The 16,425-nt window shown below is 33.5% G+C and overlaps 2 protein-coding genes across 3 annotated transcripts; both read left to right on the top strand.

The window, feature by feature from the left end:
* The first annotated feature begins 1,452 nt into the window (after positions 1–1,452).
* DCI1 (delta(3,5),delta(2,4)-dienoyl-CoA isomerase 1) lies at positions 1,453–3,410 on the top strand. Its single transcript, XM_022289484.2, has 2 exons — positions 1,453–2,148; positions 3,047–3,410. Exons 1-2 carry the CDS (start codon positions 1,506–1,508, stop codon positions 3,235–3,237), a joined length of 834 nt encoding a protein of 277 aa, XP_022145176.2. The 5' UTR covers positions 1,453–1,505; the 3' UTR covers positions 3,238–3,410.
* A 9,695-nt stretch (positions 3,411–13,105) lies between these two features.
* Positions 13,106–15,499, top strand: LOC111014639 (uncharacterized). Of its 2 annotated transcripts, XM_022289429.2 has the most exons (3): positions 13,106–13,340; positions 13,764–14,316; positions 15,054–15,499. In XM_022289429.2, exons 2-3 carry the CDS (start codon positions 13,771–13,773, stop codon positions 15,276–15,278), a joined length of 771 nt encoding a protein of 256 aa, XP_022145121.1. In that variant the 5' UTR covers positions 13,106–13,340; positions 13,764–13,770; the 3' UTR covers positions 15,279–15,499. The 2 variants fall into 2 exon arrangements, with proteins under 2 accessions (XP_022145121.1, XP_022145122.1); XM_022289430.2 differs by having other exon boundaries at positions 13,106–14,316.
* Positions 15,500–16,425: the final 926 nt, after the last annotated feature.

Raw genomic sequence — 16,425 nt, 5'->3', positions numbered from 1 at the left:
AATTGTATCTTTTAAGAATGAGATGAACCTTTTGAAAACTTAGAGCCTAAAATAAAACAAAAATTTAGAGACCAAAATTTATATTTTGAAAAGTAATTTAGATAGTAAAATAGACCTTGAAATTCATGGAATTAAAATATTTAAATACTATTTTGATCTCATACTTTTAGTTTTGATTTATTTCGGTATTTGTATTTCCAAAATATTATTTTGGTATTTATACTTTATATTTTTGTCATTTTAGTCCTCATATTTCAAAACATTCATTTTGATTTCTATACTTTTGGAAAGTTATTGTTTTAGTCATTTTTGCAAAACTTTAACATAATTTATTGAGTACAACATTATAACTACATTTTAAGAAATTTATTCAGCATAGCATTACGTTGAAATTGTAATAAAAAAAACATGATAAAAAAGAAAACAAAGGAACCAAAACGATACTTGTTTAATGTAGAATGATAAAAAAACAGATGTTTCGATCACATAGATTTAAATAACAAAAATTGAGAGTCCAAGAACCACTAAACAAAAATATTGAAAGTAAAGACCAAAATAGTATTTAAACTAAAATAAAATAGATATATATTAAATGAGGAAATACTTGGTTGCTAACTTATGAAGATAACCCATCTTTATAAAAATTAACTTATTATTTTTTAAAAAAATCCATGTTTTTGGGTTGAAGTAATTTATAGATTAAACCCATTTGTTTGGGTTATAAAATTTATTCAACCTAAACAACTTTTATCAAATAATAAACTCAACCCAACCATGAAATATTTGAGTTAAGTTGATTCATATTATTCTTATAACGAAAAAAAAAGTGAATGATAATATCTTAAACATTTATTTATTTTTTGTCTAACATTAAAATCAAGATCGACAAGTCCATGTTTATTTATGTGGTGCAAAAAAAACTTTAAAGAATTGTTTTTAAAAGCAATAGTTTAATTCATTAAGAGTTATTGAACGAAATAAAATTAAAATATAACTAAATATAATTTTTATGGTGATTAAAATAAATAATTTTTATATTAATATCAAAATGAGTATGACTCAGTAATAAGTGACATGTATCTCCAATCAAGAGATTATGAGTTCAATCTCTCATCCTACATGTACTAAAAAAAATAATTTTTATATTAATAATAAGTTCGGATTGAACTCAAACTTATTTTAGTGAACAGTAAAACTAACTCAATTTATAAAATTTTTATTTCGCACGTCGGGATGAGTTGACCAATTTTTTTTAGTCATCTAATTTTTGCATCAGTATCTAAATATTTTACTATTAAATACCAGTTTTCAAGGAACCACGTGGGGTGGCACAAAACCTGCCTCTCTTGGCTTAAGTCTAGATATTTTTTCCTTCCCACATGCCACGGCCACAACAATATATTTTTATTTACTTTTAAAAAAGAAAAAAAAGATATATATATATAATTTATGCTATTTTCTTTTTTACCTCTAAAACATTTCATCCACAGTCCGTCGCCGGAGCTATGGAAGGCGAAGGCTACAAATTCGTAAAAATCGTCCGTCAGAATCGAAGCTCCGCCGTGTTCCACCTCCGCCTCCACCGCCCCTCCCACCACAATGCCTTCACCACCGACCTACTCTCCGAATTCCGTCGAGCCCTCTCTTCTCTCGACCAAAACCCCGACGCTCGCGTCATCGTCCTCTCCGGATCCGGCAAAAATTTCTGCGCCGGAATCGATCTCAAATCCCTCGCATCCATTTTCCAGAAATTTCAGTCCGGCGACCGCGGCCGCGCCGGCGAGCAGCTCCGGCGGGAGATCATCGCGATGCAGGACGCGATCTCGGCGATCGAGAAGTGCCGGAAGCCGGTGATTGCGAGCATCCACGGCGCGTGCATCGGCGGAGGGGTTGATATCGTCACCGCCTGTGATGTAAGGTACTGCACGGCGGAGGCGTATTTCTCGGTGAAGGAGGTTAATTTGGGGATCGCCGCCGATCTTGGGACTCTGCAGAGGCTGCCGGCGATCGTCGGGTACGGGAGGGCGGCGGAATTGGCGTTGACCGGCCGGAACTTTTCGGGCCTGGAGGCTAAGGAATTGGGCCTCGTTTCTAAATCGTTCGCTTCCAAGGAGGATCTCGACAATGGAGTGACCAAAATTGCTGAAGGTAATTTTTTTTTCTCTTTTTCTTATTTTTGTCATTTCCAATCCTGGTTATGTATTTTCCAATATCTTAAACTATTGTTAATATTTTTTTAATTTTTTATTTCACGTGTCCACATATATTAATAAGATAATAATTTATAGTATATCACAAATTTTAACACTTTTTTTTTATGAAATCAACGTCGAGAAATTAAAAGGTTAAAGACAAAATTGAAAATTAACTAAAGAATTAGGATCATTTTGTAAATTTAGTGTTAATTAAATTACAAATTTAAACTGACTCTTATGGTTTGGACTTGACCTTAATTTAATCTTTATGATTCTAAAAATTTTAATTTGGTTCTATAGTTTTTGTCAAATCTCAATCATTGTCCTCTATAGTTATATCTAAATTTAACCCAATCATAATGACCAAATTGAAAATTTTAAACCAATTTATATGATTAAATCGAAAGTTTTAAAAAACAAATTGGTAACTTATTGAATCTGTAATATATATTTAGGTTAAATTATATATAATCCTGAAGTTTGTGTCTATTTAATATTTAAAATTTAAAAAGTTGTAATTACATTGTTAGTTTTCTTTTTAAATTTTGACTCTTTTCTAATAAGTCTATTTTGTTAAATATGGACGTGAACCATTAGCTGGACCCAAAAAATGGATTTAAATGTATTTTTGTCCACATGTCCCATTAATTTTTCTGGTCACCCATGTTAGCTTGACATTGATTTTAGGTAAAAGGATGGACTTACTCTAACTTTCCTATATAATTTATTTAAGGAGAAATTTAAAATTTAAATATTATTTTAGTCCAAAACGTCTTTATTTGGTCCTATTAAAAAAGAGAGAATTAATTTTAGAAAAATCGAGAAGAAATTAATGAGTGGTGAAATAGCAGAAATAGCATCAAAATCTCCCCTGGCTGTGGTGGGAACGAAGGCAGTGTTACTAAAGAGCAGGGACCTGAGCGTGGAACAAGCCTTGGATTATGTGGCCACTTGGAACTCAGCAACGCTGTTCTCAGATGATATCAAAGAGGCAGTCTCCGCCCATGTTCATAAACGCAACCCTGTTTTTGCCAAGCTCTGATCCCAACCCGACTTTTAGGAATGTAAGTGATGTATTGATTAATTGAACTATATTCGTGTCGGCGTGTCTGTTCTACTTAGTGTTGATCTTGAAACTTCCATTCTATGAATTATAAATTTGGCGTTTGTTGTTCAGACTTACTTTTACTTTTAATTTGGATGGAGCATTACTGAGTCTGATTGTCGGTATGGTTCTGAATTGGATCTGATTCTAGTGCAGATTTTAGAGAGGAAAAATTGAGATTTTCTCTCCTATGTAGTTTTAATAGAAGAGATCACTCGGTGATATGAAAAAATTGATATTATGGGAATTAGGGTGTGTTTTAGAGTAGGGATGGCATCGGGTCGAGGTGGCGTCGGGGCCATCCCCATCCCTACTCGTTGGGGATTTTTGTCCTCATCCCCACCCTGTCTCCGAAATTTTGGGGGCGGAGACTTTTTAATTTTTCAATTAATTTTTGTTATTACAGCGAACAAAAAGTGGTTAGATGGGATGTTAGTTTGAGTTTTTTTTTTTAAAAAAAATTAAAAAGTATTTATAAAATTAATATATATTAATATTATTACATAAAAAATAGAAAAAGTAATAAAATATTAAATAGGGCGGGGAATCCTCCCCGTCTTCGCCCGATTGGGATCCTCGGTTTGACCCGTCTCAGGTCAAACTAGGGATTCCCAGATCTGATTGGATCAGGTACCTATAGGGATCGTGTCCTACGGATTTTTTTATCATCTCTCTATTTAAGAGTGATTTTGACATGACAATCACTTTTGTCATTATCAAACTCATTACATTTACATGGATCATGTTTGACAAATTAGAAAATTAATTTTAGAAAAACTTAAAATCACTATAAATTGATTTTTAAATAGTTGAAGGGTGATTTTTTTAAAAAAATCACTTATTGTATTGTGACCCTCGACTACACAATTAAGATCTAAATGAAACTGCTCATGATCTAGCACGCCAAGCCATCAATTTTTTAGAAACTCTTTGTTGGGCTAATGACCCTCCTATTTGGTTGCCTAGTCAAATTTGGGCTAACTTTTCCATTGTAACCCATGTTTTTTTTATAATAATAATTATTATCAATGAAGTGGTACTATTTTGTTTTTCAAAAAAAAAAAAAAGAAAAATTATATATGAAAAGTTTTTTTTATATAGATAAATTCAAAATTATTGTATTATATTTAATTGATCAAAGAGTTTTGACATTTTAAGAGTTTAACTATTTGAAAAATGTATTTAATTTTAATCACAAAACATCATTTAAAAAGGTTAGAATATGAATAGTTGTATATTGTTGACGGCAAATTTCGGGGTAGGTTCGCCTAAGAACTGAAAGACCTGCAACAAAGAACTCAATGTCGGTGCGGTGTCTCGCCTAAAACACTCCGACGGTCAAGTATGTAATCAAAGTAGGAAAAAGATACCTTAAGTGTGAGTGACAAGTTTTTCACTTACTTGACAAAGGTGTGGGTCCTTCCTTATGCAGCCTCGGACGACTGACCAGGAAGAACGACGGTTAGAGGTGGCAGGAGCGTGCTATGTGGTATTGTGACTGTCGAGGGTGTACGATCCGATAGCTGGCAGGTGGTGCTACTCCTGCAGCTCTAAGGCTTGTCGCTTGCAATTGAGAGATGCGCCACTCGTACTGGAAATGCGTGTCTCCTACTGCCAATTTGCACGACATGTAACCGTGTGTGGTCTTGCACCCTTCTACGGGAGGATACGCATCCTGCTCAATAGCGTCCCCATATGATATGTACTGTATGTGGTCTCGTCCCTCCTCTGAGGTGGACACGCGTGCTGCTTGATTTTTACCCTCAACAAGTATGATTGCCTTTTAATTATATATATATATGTGTGTATGTATATGTATATATTTTAGAATTAGAATTTAATTAAGAATATCAAGTATTTTTTTAATTATATTTACATATGTATATATTTTAGAATTATAATTTAATTAAGAATATCAAGTATTTTTTTTAATTATATTTACAGGTGATTATACAATTAGACCATTTTAAGATACCTAATTACCTAAATGTCTAAAACCTCCAATACTTATAATAAACAATTTACAAAAAACCAAACCACCAAATTTTAATCAACTTCCTATACGTGGTGTTTTTTACCCCCAAATTGTTGAAACTTTAATCTCTTTACCTTTCTTAGTGGAAACCCACATACCTCTCTCTCTATTTCTCTCCCTCCCTCCATCTCACCCCTCTCTAGAAAATCTGAGCTCGAGGTTACATATTAGATTGTCAGAGGTCTAGACGTTAGTCGCAAGGTGAGCCGCTACAAAGAAGATCATCGCCAGCCACAGCAATTGTGGTGTCGCACTGCTGGGGTTGCATTGTTGAGAAGATGCATCACCGTAAGAGAGCCATGTCGACGTGGGCTGTTATTCATGGAGTGTCGTCGGAGGTTGCAAATTTGGTTCGGGCGTCGCAAGTTGCTGCAGATCGCCGTTTGTGGTCGTCTTTGGTTTCGCCGCCTTTGCTGCAGGGTCGCCAAAGGAAGAAATAGTCGCACATCTGAGTCGTTGAATCTCTTTGTCACGTCATCGTGCATTGTCAATGAGGTTCCTTGGTCGCTAATGTTTGTGGTTTGATGGGCCATCGGGATGGTGTGGTCGTCAGAGATCGTCACCGACAAGGGGAGGGATGTTGTGTTGTTACAGAGTATATATTGGGTATATGTTCCATATCGGTATATGAAGTATATTTTGGATTATACGGCACATCTACTTTAAGATGTATATTATATAACTTAATATTTTTATATATAACATTGGACGTATATATATTTATCATACAGTAGAGCATATTAAATGGTATATATTATATAATGTTCCTGGGATGAAAAAGATTTTGAAAAAGAAGTACTACTTATTCGACTTTTAAAGAAGTATATATCATAATAGAAGATATATACAACAATACTTAATAAATACGTCAGAAAAATTAATGAGTCGTTGGAAAAGATGAAAAAGTCGCACCCGTAATATTAGGAAAAACGTTTGAAATTGAAGAAAAATTGGAAAATTCTTTAATAATCGTTGCCCACAATATTAAGAAAAACGTTTGAATTTAGGGAAAGTTTGAGAAAATTTTGAATACACCCGTATAATGAGAAAATTTTGAATGGATATTAAATATATCCCATTCAAATAAAAAAACTACATTTAAATAAAAGATATAACCTTTAATATTAAATATTCTATATTAATTAACAAATATGTCAAAGCGACTCTAGTTCAGCGGTAATTGGTATACATATTCAATCAAGAGATTATGAGTTCAATTTCACATCCCACATCTAGTAGTAAGAAAAACAAATATAACATTGATGGTAATCAATTACGTATGTATAAGGAAAGAATTATATTAAAAATTGTATAATAAATGTAACTATTGGTATTTTTATTATTTTTATTATTATTTTTTGAGAAAACTATTGGTATTAATTTATGACAAGAACCAGAAATTTGTAATTCAAATATTGAGATCTAGATTTGTAAATAATTAAATAAGGAATATTCATGAAATACCATCTATTATTAGACCCACTGTAGACAATTTCTATTACATTAGCTTACAAATTAGCATGTTGCTTACCGTTAATAATCAACTATTAATTGTCAACACGAACTCGACTCAACGGTTAAAGCACTTTACTATTTTCTTAGCGGTTGAAAGTTCAATCCCCTCGTCCTACATTGATATTGATTGTACTTAAAAAAAAATCAACCATTAATTAATTATATATTAAATTAAAATCTTAAAAGTGTCATAATAAATTAAATTTAAAGTGTCATTTATTTCCTTCCTCCCCCATTTATTATAACTCATTAAAATTAACATATGACGAGTATAATAAATTAAAATTAACATGGAACGGTAGGAATGACCCCTTTTTGGGTGAATGATTTTTTTTTCTTTTTTGCCAACTTTCAAAATATAAGTTTTCTATCTTCTGGTGTCACATTTTAGGGGAAATTACTTATTTAAATCACACTTTACCATTATTATTTTCTTTTTATTCTCTCTTTCTCTCCTTGAATATTTTCCATTCTTCTTCTCCCTCCGTTTCTCCCTATATTTTCAAATGGATTCCTCAAATCTTCTTCCAGCAAAATCCCTCTTTCGTAGGTGACTAGCGGCGGTTCGAAGCAAGGACGGTCATTGTTGCGGTTATATGCAGTGGTGTCTTCACCCGCAACCGACTTTGCCCTTTCCGACAACTTACCCAACTTACCCAAGCTCAAAATCTGTGAGTTCCTTCTTCGGCGACGGATCCCGTAAACCCACGCTCATATCCATCTTGCTCAGATTCCCTCTTAACTGGTGTGGATGAGAGAGAAAATTTCTTACCTATATTTTTTTAAGAGGGTGAGCGAGAAAGAGAGTAAGCGAGAGAAAGTGGGAGAGCGGGGAGCGAGCAAGAAACAAGGAGAGAAAGTGGAAAAGCAGAGAGCAAGAGCGAGAAGCAGGGAGAGACCGAGAACGAGAGTGATAGCGAGAAAGAGAGACGGTAGAAAAAACCAAGAGGGCGAATCTTCTTATTTTATTTTTTATTTATAATCATTCTTTTGAATTTTTTATTTTTATTTTCACACCATACCATGGTAGCCATCAATATACTTTTTTAATAATTTAGATCTAAAAAGAATTTATTTTTTCTACTTTCACACCTAATTTAGTAGCTACTTTATCATTTCTAAAAATTAAATAATCAAATTTAATCTAAAATTATTTTTTGTTTTGTTTTCAACTTGCACACCCAAAATTTGGTAAGTCATTTTGAGTTTAATTGAATTAAATTTTTAAAAAATTGAATATTTATTTCTCAACTTCATTCCTCATTATTCCATTCAATTTATTATTCTAATTTATATCATATTGAAATTAAAATTTAATTTCAGCCTCACGTGTCATACATCTTTACTATATATAAAAGACACAATAAGGAGAAATTTCGTCTGTCTATTTTGCCATTTACTTTTAATGTTTATCTCTCTATTTTACCATTTACTTTTTGATATTTTTCTCTACTAATTTAATAGCAATTTTATGATTCAACTCCCTCTCTTGAATTCCATCCACTCCTCTCCCTCCAAATCTCTTAAAATTCCAACCACACTCTCTTTCTAGTCCCACTACACCATTTCTTCTTTATCTCGTCTCTTTTTCTTATTATATCTCTAAATATTTTCTCTCCAATTTTAGGAATTTCACCTTTCTAAAAAATATATATATATATATATTTATCTATCTTAATTATTTCATTAATTTCTTCCATCATCTAAATTCCATCCCTATTCATAAATTATCAAATCATGAAACAAGGTGTTAATTATTGAGTAAAAATGTCAAAGTGAACATACCTCAACAGTAATTGGTATATATCTTCTATTGAAAGGTTGTTCGGTCCCCCATTCCCACATGTTGTACTAAAAAAATAATTATTGAGTAAAAATGAAGGATTAATTAGCTATTGTATACTATATTTTTTTTATTATTTAATAATACAAAAAGTTAGAGTATAAAGAGTTGAAATAGGTAAAGTTTTTTTTTTTCCTCTTTATCCCGATAAATCAATTTTAAAAAGTTGTAGTTATTTTTAATTATAATCAATAAGTAAATTTCAAAAGTTTTAATTATTTTTATTATTTAATAATGTGAAAAGTTAGAATATAAAGAATTGAAATACGTGTAGCTTTGTCTCTTCGTTCTCTAAATTAATTTTAAAAAAGTTATACCTTATTTTAAATTATAATTAATGTACTTACCAAAAAAATGATCGGTAGTCACAATAAATTCTTGAGAACACTCGGGGAATCTAACCTCCAAAAACAAGTTAGCACTCCGATCCAGTTAGTCTCTGTGCCAGATAAATTAATTAGAAAGTGTAGTCATTAGTTTTCCTACTGTCTTCATTTAACCATGGGGTATTTATAGATGGATAGTGGCCAAATGACTGTTGGGGAGCTTGGCTCTTTATTTGAATTATGCGGTTTCTTTTCCATGAAAATAGGAAAACTACACGTTGAGTGGGGGAGCGGTTTGGCTGTCATGGCGTAAAAAGAGGAGTAAACCGTTTAACTTGATGTCCAGCTCGGCTAGGTGTTTAGTTCGACCATTATCTGACCCTCGTGTCATTTGGATCGAAATCGAGTGACATGGCCCTTGGGAATTGATGGTTAAACAATAGCCCCCTACTTTGAGAAAATTCTAAGGGCTCATTTGAATTTTCTTGAAGCAGCGTTTAACGTCGGACTGCAAAGTGCAGAGCCGAACTTATTTTTCCCCTTCCTTCGAAGCTGATACCGCCTCCTATCAAATGTTTATAATGGTTCAATACAAATTTCGCTTGACAAAAACTTGTTCGGGATTTTGGAATGACAATAAATGATAGAGCGCAAGTGTACACCTGTCACAAGTAGTAAAACGGAACGAGTATTTCGAATATCGATCCTCAGGGACAAATGAAGTCTTTTTAATGAAAATGATGGTTGATAAGTGACTTTGTAATTGATTTTGGGGTAAAAAATGACAAGGATAATGTTGATTTTGATATTTAAAGACTCAATGCAATGAACTCAGCCTAGTTACTTCAAATTAGCTAAAAATATGCAAACTTTTTCCAACTAGGCGCCAGGCGCCTCTCATAAATTTTCTTCAGTTTTATTTCGCCATCTTCTTATGTATAAGTGATTTTGAAGGTATAAGTCCATTCCTAATATGTCTATTAGGAAAAACAACTTAATTTAACAAAAATCAACCGTAACCTTAGGTCGAGGTCCTATGTCTAGGCTACCCGAGCGAAATCTTTATGTCTAAAGTATTTCTCTCTAAAGTTAAATTAGTAAAGTTGTGAAAACGTATCAACCCTTTCAGTATTGATGCTTGGTTAAAACATTCATTGGCCAAATCAAGTTTTAACTTATGGAAACAACTTTAAGTGATAAAAGAGGAGAAAAACGCCTTTTGCCTTGTTGGATTTTAAAAACTTTAGCTAACTATCCATAACCGGGCTTGGGAAAAATAAATTTACCTTATGATAATAAAGGAAAAACACAATTGAACATTAATGAAAGTAAAAGACATGATTAAAAGATGAGTAGAATTAAAACAAGCTGGAAATGTTGGAGTTGTAACCCGAATGACCCTAACCCGTTCTCTTTCAAGATTGGGGAGCAATACTCGGTCGATTCCTCAAGGTTGAGTGATTACAACTTCGTAATGAGAAAGAGAGAGAGAGAAGAGTAACAAAGAACTTGCTGGAATTTTAATTAAACAATATTAAAGCTTACAACTCAAGACTCACAAACTTGAAATAAAGGGTGAACTAGAAATAAGCAAGGTTTAAAACAATAACAACTCAAAAGCTTGAAGAGAAAATGTAAATAAGCTGAGAGGGAATGTCTAAAGCTAAAATGATCACTCTGGGATGATGAATGAAGAGAATGAGCTGTTGAATTTATAGGGACTTCAGGGTGGTTAGGAGGTTGAAAGCCATCTATTTCAAACACCTTTTGGTTGGTTAGTTGTTGAATTGACAACAATGCATGGAAGACACGTGGCAGAGCTTCGGGAGGCTTCAAATCACACAAAAATGTGCGTTTTACATTAAGGGCAATCTCAGGATTGGGGAAGGCGTCAGGCGCCTAGCTTGGAATTTTTCTGCACAAAATTGTAATTTCCATTAGAAATCAACTCTAAATGATGTAAAAACGTCCTATGTGCATGTATAACCTAAGATAACTTAAAATGAAAGGTTTGGACACTAAACCAAGCTTAAAATACGATTTTCGAGTTTAAAACGTTAGAAAACAACACCCATTTGGCTTATTTTTACCCTTATGAACAAGGGAAATCAGTGCTTGTAAATCGCTCTGAGATTCCCATTGCTGGAGACTTCAATTGTCGCAAACTCACGAGGTTAGGCGTTTCTTTCACCCTTACTTTACGTTTGGTTACCCTCGCGTTTGTTTCAATTTCGCCCTAGCTCTCTAAGTTTCGTAGATGGCTAGGACTAAATCATTCAACGCTAGTTCCCATAGGGCTTCAACTTCTCAAGTTCCCTTAGAGAATCCTCCAGCAAAAAAGTCGAAAACCCCACCGGAATAAACGTAGTGAATCGCCGGACAATAGCTGTGATTGCTCCGATTTTTCATATTCCAACTGCCCTGAAGAGTTACTAGGGATCCTTAGGTACAATTAGTCGATCCCAAACGACATTTTCCCATAGGGCTTCAACTTCTCAAGTTCCCTTAGAGAATCCTCCAGCAAAAAAGTCGAAAACCCCACCAGAATAAACGTAGTGAATCGTCGGACAATAGCTGTGATTGCTCCGATTTTTCATATTCCAACTGCCCTGAAGAGTTACTAGGGATCCTTAGGTACAATTAGTCGATCCCAAACGACATTGGATTGAGAATCCCTACGGCGGGTGAGACAATCGACAAACCTCTGTTAGGGTGCGTTAGTTTCTACCCCCAAATGTTTGAGTACGATGTTAGGTTGCCTTTACATCCTTTTTGCCCATCTTTTTCTTAACGCGGTCAACCTAGCCCCTGCCCAATTAACCTCGAATGGATGGGGTACTCTAATGGGCTTCTGGTATCTGTGGTGAAGATTCTGCGAAGACAGGACTTGAATTCTGCCTGTCGAACCGATGCTAGCCATCCATACTCTCAAGAAGTCGTCGGGAGTGTCTAATAGGTCTTTAAATTTTCAATTTTGCATCTAACAAATCTCTAAACTTTTGATGTTGTATCTAATATCTTTTATTTTGTTGAGTACACAAAGTGGGGTGATTTTGCATCTAATAGATCCTCACCTATTTGAAAATTTTTAAAATTCACAGATTTATTAAACATAAATTCAATTTTATGTCTAATATATTAATTAATTTAAAAAAATATCGAATAGGCCGAAAATTGGTTAGACATAAAATTGAAAGCTCGAAAACATGTTAGCATAATATGGAAAGTTTAGGCTGGTTTGGTAAAGTTTTCGTTTTTGTTTCTTGCTCGAATTTTATTGAGAAATATAAGTATTTGACAACTATTTATGTCTATTGTTTCTATTTTTAATAAACATTTTCAAAATTGTATAGAGATTTTTGAAACAACAAAAACAAGTTTCTTGTTTATTATATTCCAATTTCATCTTGATTTATCATTCTTGCATGTATGGGTGTTAGAGGCCATTGAATTATATTTTTTTTTATTATTAAAAAAGCGTAAATAAAAACAAGAAACGGGAACGTGAATGCCCGTTTGATAACGTTACGTTTCTCTTTTTTAATAAAAATAAATAAATAATTGCATGACCCCAAAGCCCAAAGATTCAAAGATGATAAAACAAAATGTTTGTCTAGGTTGGAACAAATTAGAAACGGGAATAAGAAATAACAAATTTTTATTGGGCTCTAATATTGTTTCTTCTTTTCAATTTTCTTAAAAAATCTAAATGTTTTCAACTAACTATTTTTTCTTGTTTTCCCTTTTTTAAGAAAATTATCAAAAGTAAAATATTTGGTCAATATTGTCCTCACTACCATTAAAAAAAATTGACTACTCATTATTAAAAACAATATACATATTTTTACGATTCTCACTCAGTTAGTTACAAAATACTTATTCCGAAATATAAATAAAAATATTGTTTTATTATATGAATATTAGGGCCGGGTAATTCAATTTTTTATAAAAAATGAAAAAATAGAAGCGAAGAAAATTCACTCTTCCCAGGAAAAAAATAGACGTAATTTAAAATTACACTTGAAAAAGAAAAAATTTTAAATAAAAATGGAGTCTGAGGATTCAGTTGTACGTAAAAGTGTGGGCACACGCCTCTGTCCTTGGCCCCAAACTGACACAGAACACAACCACCAAATTCACTCTTCACTGTCCCTATTCACTTCTCTTCCCGGCGGCTATCCACCGCTCCCGCCGGCGACCTTATTCCCCCGGACCGCCGGCATCCATGGCCGGAAAGCTTGGAGATTCCCCCACTCCCCCTTCTCCGTCATCCGCCCCCTGATCTAGGGTTTCTTTCCTCTTCCCCCTTCTCTGTTTCCCGGTGAGTGACTTCATTGATTCTCTCCTCGTCAGCCTTTTTCTCTTGGTTTTGTTTGTTTTTCTACAGAATGCCCTACTTTCTGCGGACATAAAATGTTCCCCATCTTCATAACGGGCGTGAGGAAGTAATTATTCGAGTCTAATTCCTCCATGGCCTTCGGCGGAACATGATTGATGATTCAGTTTTGTGTCTTTTCATGCTTTATCCTCATTTCTCTTGTATTTTACCTCTTCGCCAGTCCTCTCTTGGGCAATGTGCATCTGTGGTTGGGTGGAATATGTTGGTTCCTTCCGGTGGTAGCATAATGCCTTGGAAATTTTTTTGAATTTTTGCTGGGTTATTGAGTTAGAACACTGTGGCATTTGGTATTTCTGGATCTGAAGCGTTTAGTTATATAGTTTCCTTTGATTGTTCCTCCTGTAGGAGAGTAATGGACTGTGAATCGAATCACACATTTGATTCAGATGAAAGTGACGTTGATATTCAGGCTGAAATCTATGAAAAAGGTGGGAGCATAGATGATATTCATAAGAACTTGAACTTTTGCTTGCGTGAGGATGATAAGGTAGCGGAGCAATCTGTTGTAGATTTTCCTGTGGATGGAGTAGAGCCATACATAGGTATGGAGTTCGGTTCTAGAGATGAAGCTAGAGAATTCTATGTTAATTATGGTAGACGCATTGGATTCACAGTTCGCATACATCATAACCGTCGTTCCCGCGTAAACAATCAGGTGATTGGTCAGGATTTTGTGTGTTCGAAAGAAGGATTTCGTGCTAAGAAGTATGTGTGCAGGAAAGACCGGATACTTCCCGCGCCACCGATTACGCGAGAGGGATGTCAAGCCATGATAAGATTAGCTTTAAGGGATGGAGGGAAGTGGGCTGTCACAAAGTTTGTTAAAGATCATAATCATCTGTTGTTGAGTCCTAGTAAAGTTCCATGGCGAGGATCTGGAAAAAACTTGCTCGGCGAGGTACGTTTCTCCCCGTGTGTATTACTAAGGACGATGTCCCGGCTTGTTATTAAGCTTCATTCATCAGTTTGCATCAGAAAATTACTCAAACATCTAACTCTTTGTTGATGAATCTTCAGCCAATTCTAGAATAAACTTTTTTAGGTTGATAATTGTTGCTCAAACTTTAGTCTAGAAGGGCCACTCTCTTTTAAGCCAATGTCTTTACACATACTTCTTAGTTCATACTACAACTGCATGATGAAGTTTAGTTTTGGTCAAGGCTATTACAACTGCATGATGAAGAACAAATCATTTACATTATAGTTTGTGTTCTTTTCCCTTCAACTTTATTCCAGGTGTTATTTAGTATAACCGTCGTCCATCGGTAGTTGAAATCGGAAGTTTTGACTTTAGCCATGTCTTCCTTACTTGATGTTGCCAAGAAACCATCTCTGATCCATTCCCCTGTTTTTGCAATAGTTTGACATTGTTCATACTGCATTCTCCACCCAAATCTTTATTAATTTTCTTAAATGTGCTTTCAAATTGTGTTTCCCTCTTTCCCTGCTAGGATCAAGTATGTTTATCTGAATGCAGTTGAAACATTGGATTAGCATTCAGCCATTGCAGTTTGAATGGCTATAATGTTTCATTTTCTTTTCATAGCTGGTATTCTTGTTAAAATCTTGATGTCTCGATCAATTCATTAGTGTTGTTGATTCGTTGGCACTGGGCATTGGGTCGTGTTTTTGCAGGACGAGAAGGACAAGAGGATTCGAGAGTTGTCGGTGGAGTTGTACAACGAGAGACAGAAATGTAAGAGGAAATGTGCTGCATATGAAGAACAGTTGAAAGCAATTTTGAAGGAGTTGGAAACGCACACAGAATGTATATCAAATAAAGTGGCAGAAGTAGTTAAGAGCATAAGAGAAATTGAAGAGGAAGAAGAATCAGGAGGGTTGAATCAAGGGTGGATTTAGATGAACAGCCTCTAACTTCTATATCTTAGGTATGGTATGGCTTCAAACTTCAAAGCTTGGATTCTTAGTTGTTATTATTATTATGAGGAGCCAATGTTAAACTCTCATTGAATAGAATTTTAGTGTATAAAAGTATTTATCCTTGTGACATGAGGCTGACACAATGGCTTTGAGGTGGATGTTGCCATGCCGATAAATGAATTCAACCATCTTTTTCGTAACGTTTTTGTTTTCTATTTCTCTTTTCCTTTTATCATTTTTTCATTCCCAGTTCTTGAATGGATTATGAAACAAGTGTTTACGTTGCCTTTTGAAAAAAATTGAAAGATGTGTTTAGTAATTTTTTTTCTCTCTTTTATTTAAATTATTCGTTATCGAATAAGAAAAGGTAATTTCAATATGGTGAAAGTTTCTAAGTGAGAATTAATTTTAAAAAATAAATACAAATAAATTTCACTCTATAGTATAAATTTAATACGTATTATTAAAAAATATATCACAGATGTGAATTTTCTAAGTACATTTTAATATTACATTTTGAGATTCAACTTAATTTGGATTATGTTGTTTTTGTAAGATGTCAAACTTTTTGGTGTATTTGAAAATATTTAGTCATTTTAAGCTATTTAATGCCTCCAAAATAAAGTATTCTAAATTTTATATAAATTAAATATTGTACATGCAACTATAAGTCTAGAAAATTTATATTATAATAATAATAATAATAATAATAATAATAATAATATATTTCTTTAGTACAGTAGTATGGTGAAAAGATTTCAACTCATGACTTTTTGGTAAGTCGTGTTAATTATCGTATAATATTTATTTTAGAAAAACATGAATTATCGTATAATATTTATTTTAGAAAAACATGAATTTTGAATCGCTGTTAAAAGTTGGTAAAAGAAAATTTTGGAGGAGAGATGGAATGCATTTTTGGAAAGGACATATTTGGAAAAAGTATTTTAATTTCTTAAATTGGTTAAAAATATTCCCTTTTTCTTAAAGTTAAATAAAAAATAAAATTATAGACGTGACTAACGAGTGATCGTATCTATTTAATTTCTATGTTTTTACAAGTTTTAATAACGCCCTTAATTTTTTTAAAAAAATTGATTTTAATTGGTATTTTAATTAAACATGA

This window comes from Momordica charantia (assembly GCF_013281855.1).
Source record: "Momordica charantia cultivar OHB3-1 chromosome 5 unlocalized genomic scaffold, Mcharantia_2.0 BLBB01000005.1, whole genome shotgun sequence".
NCBI classification, from domain to species: domain Eukaryota; kingdom Viridiplantae; phylum Streptophyta; class Magnoliopsida; order Cucurbitales; family Cucurbitaceae; genus Momordica; species Momordica charantia.
Note: the sequence above shows the minus strand (reverse complement) of the source record. Positions and strands in the feature narration are given on the sequence as shown.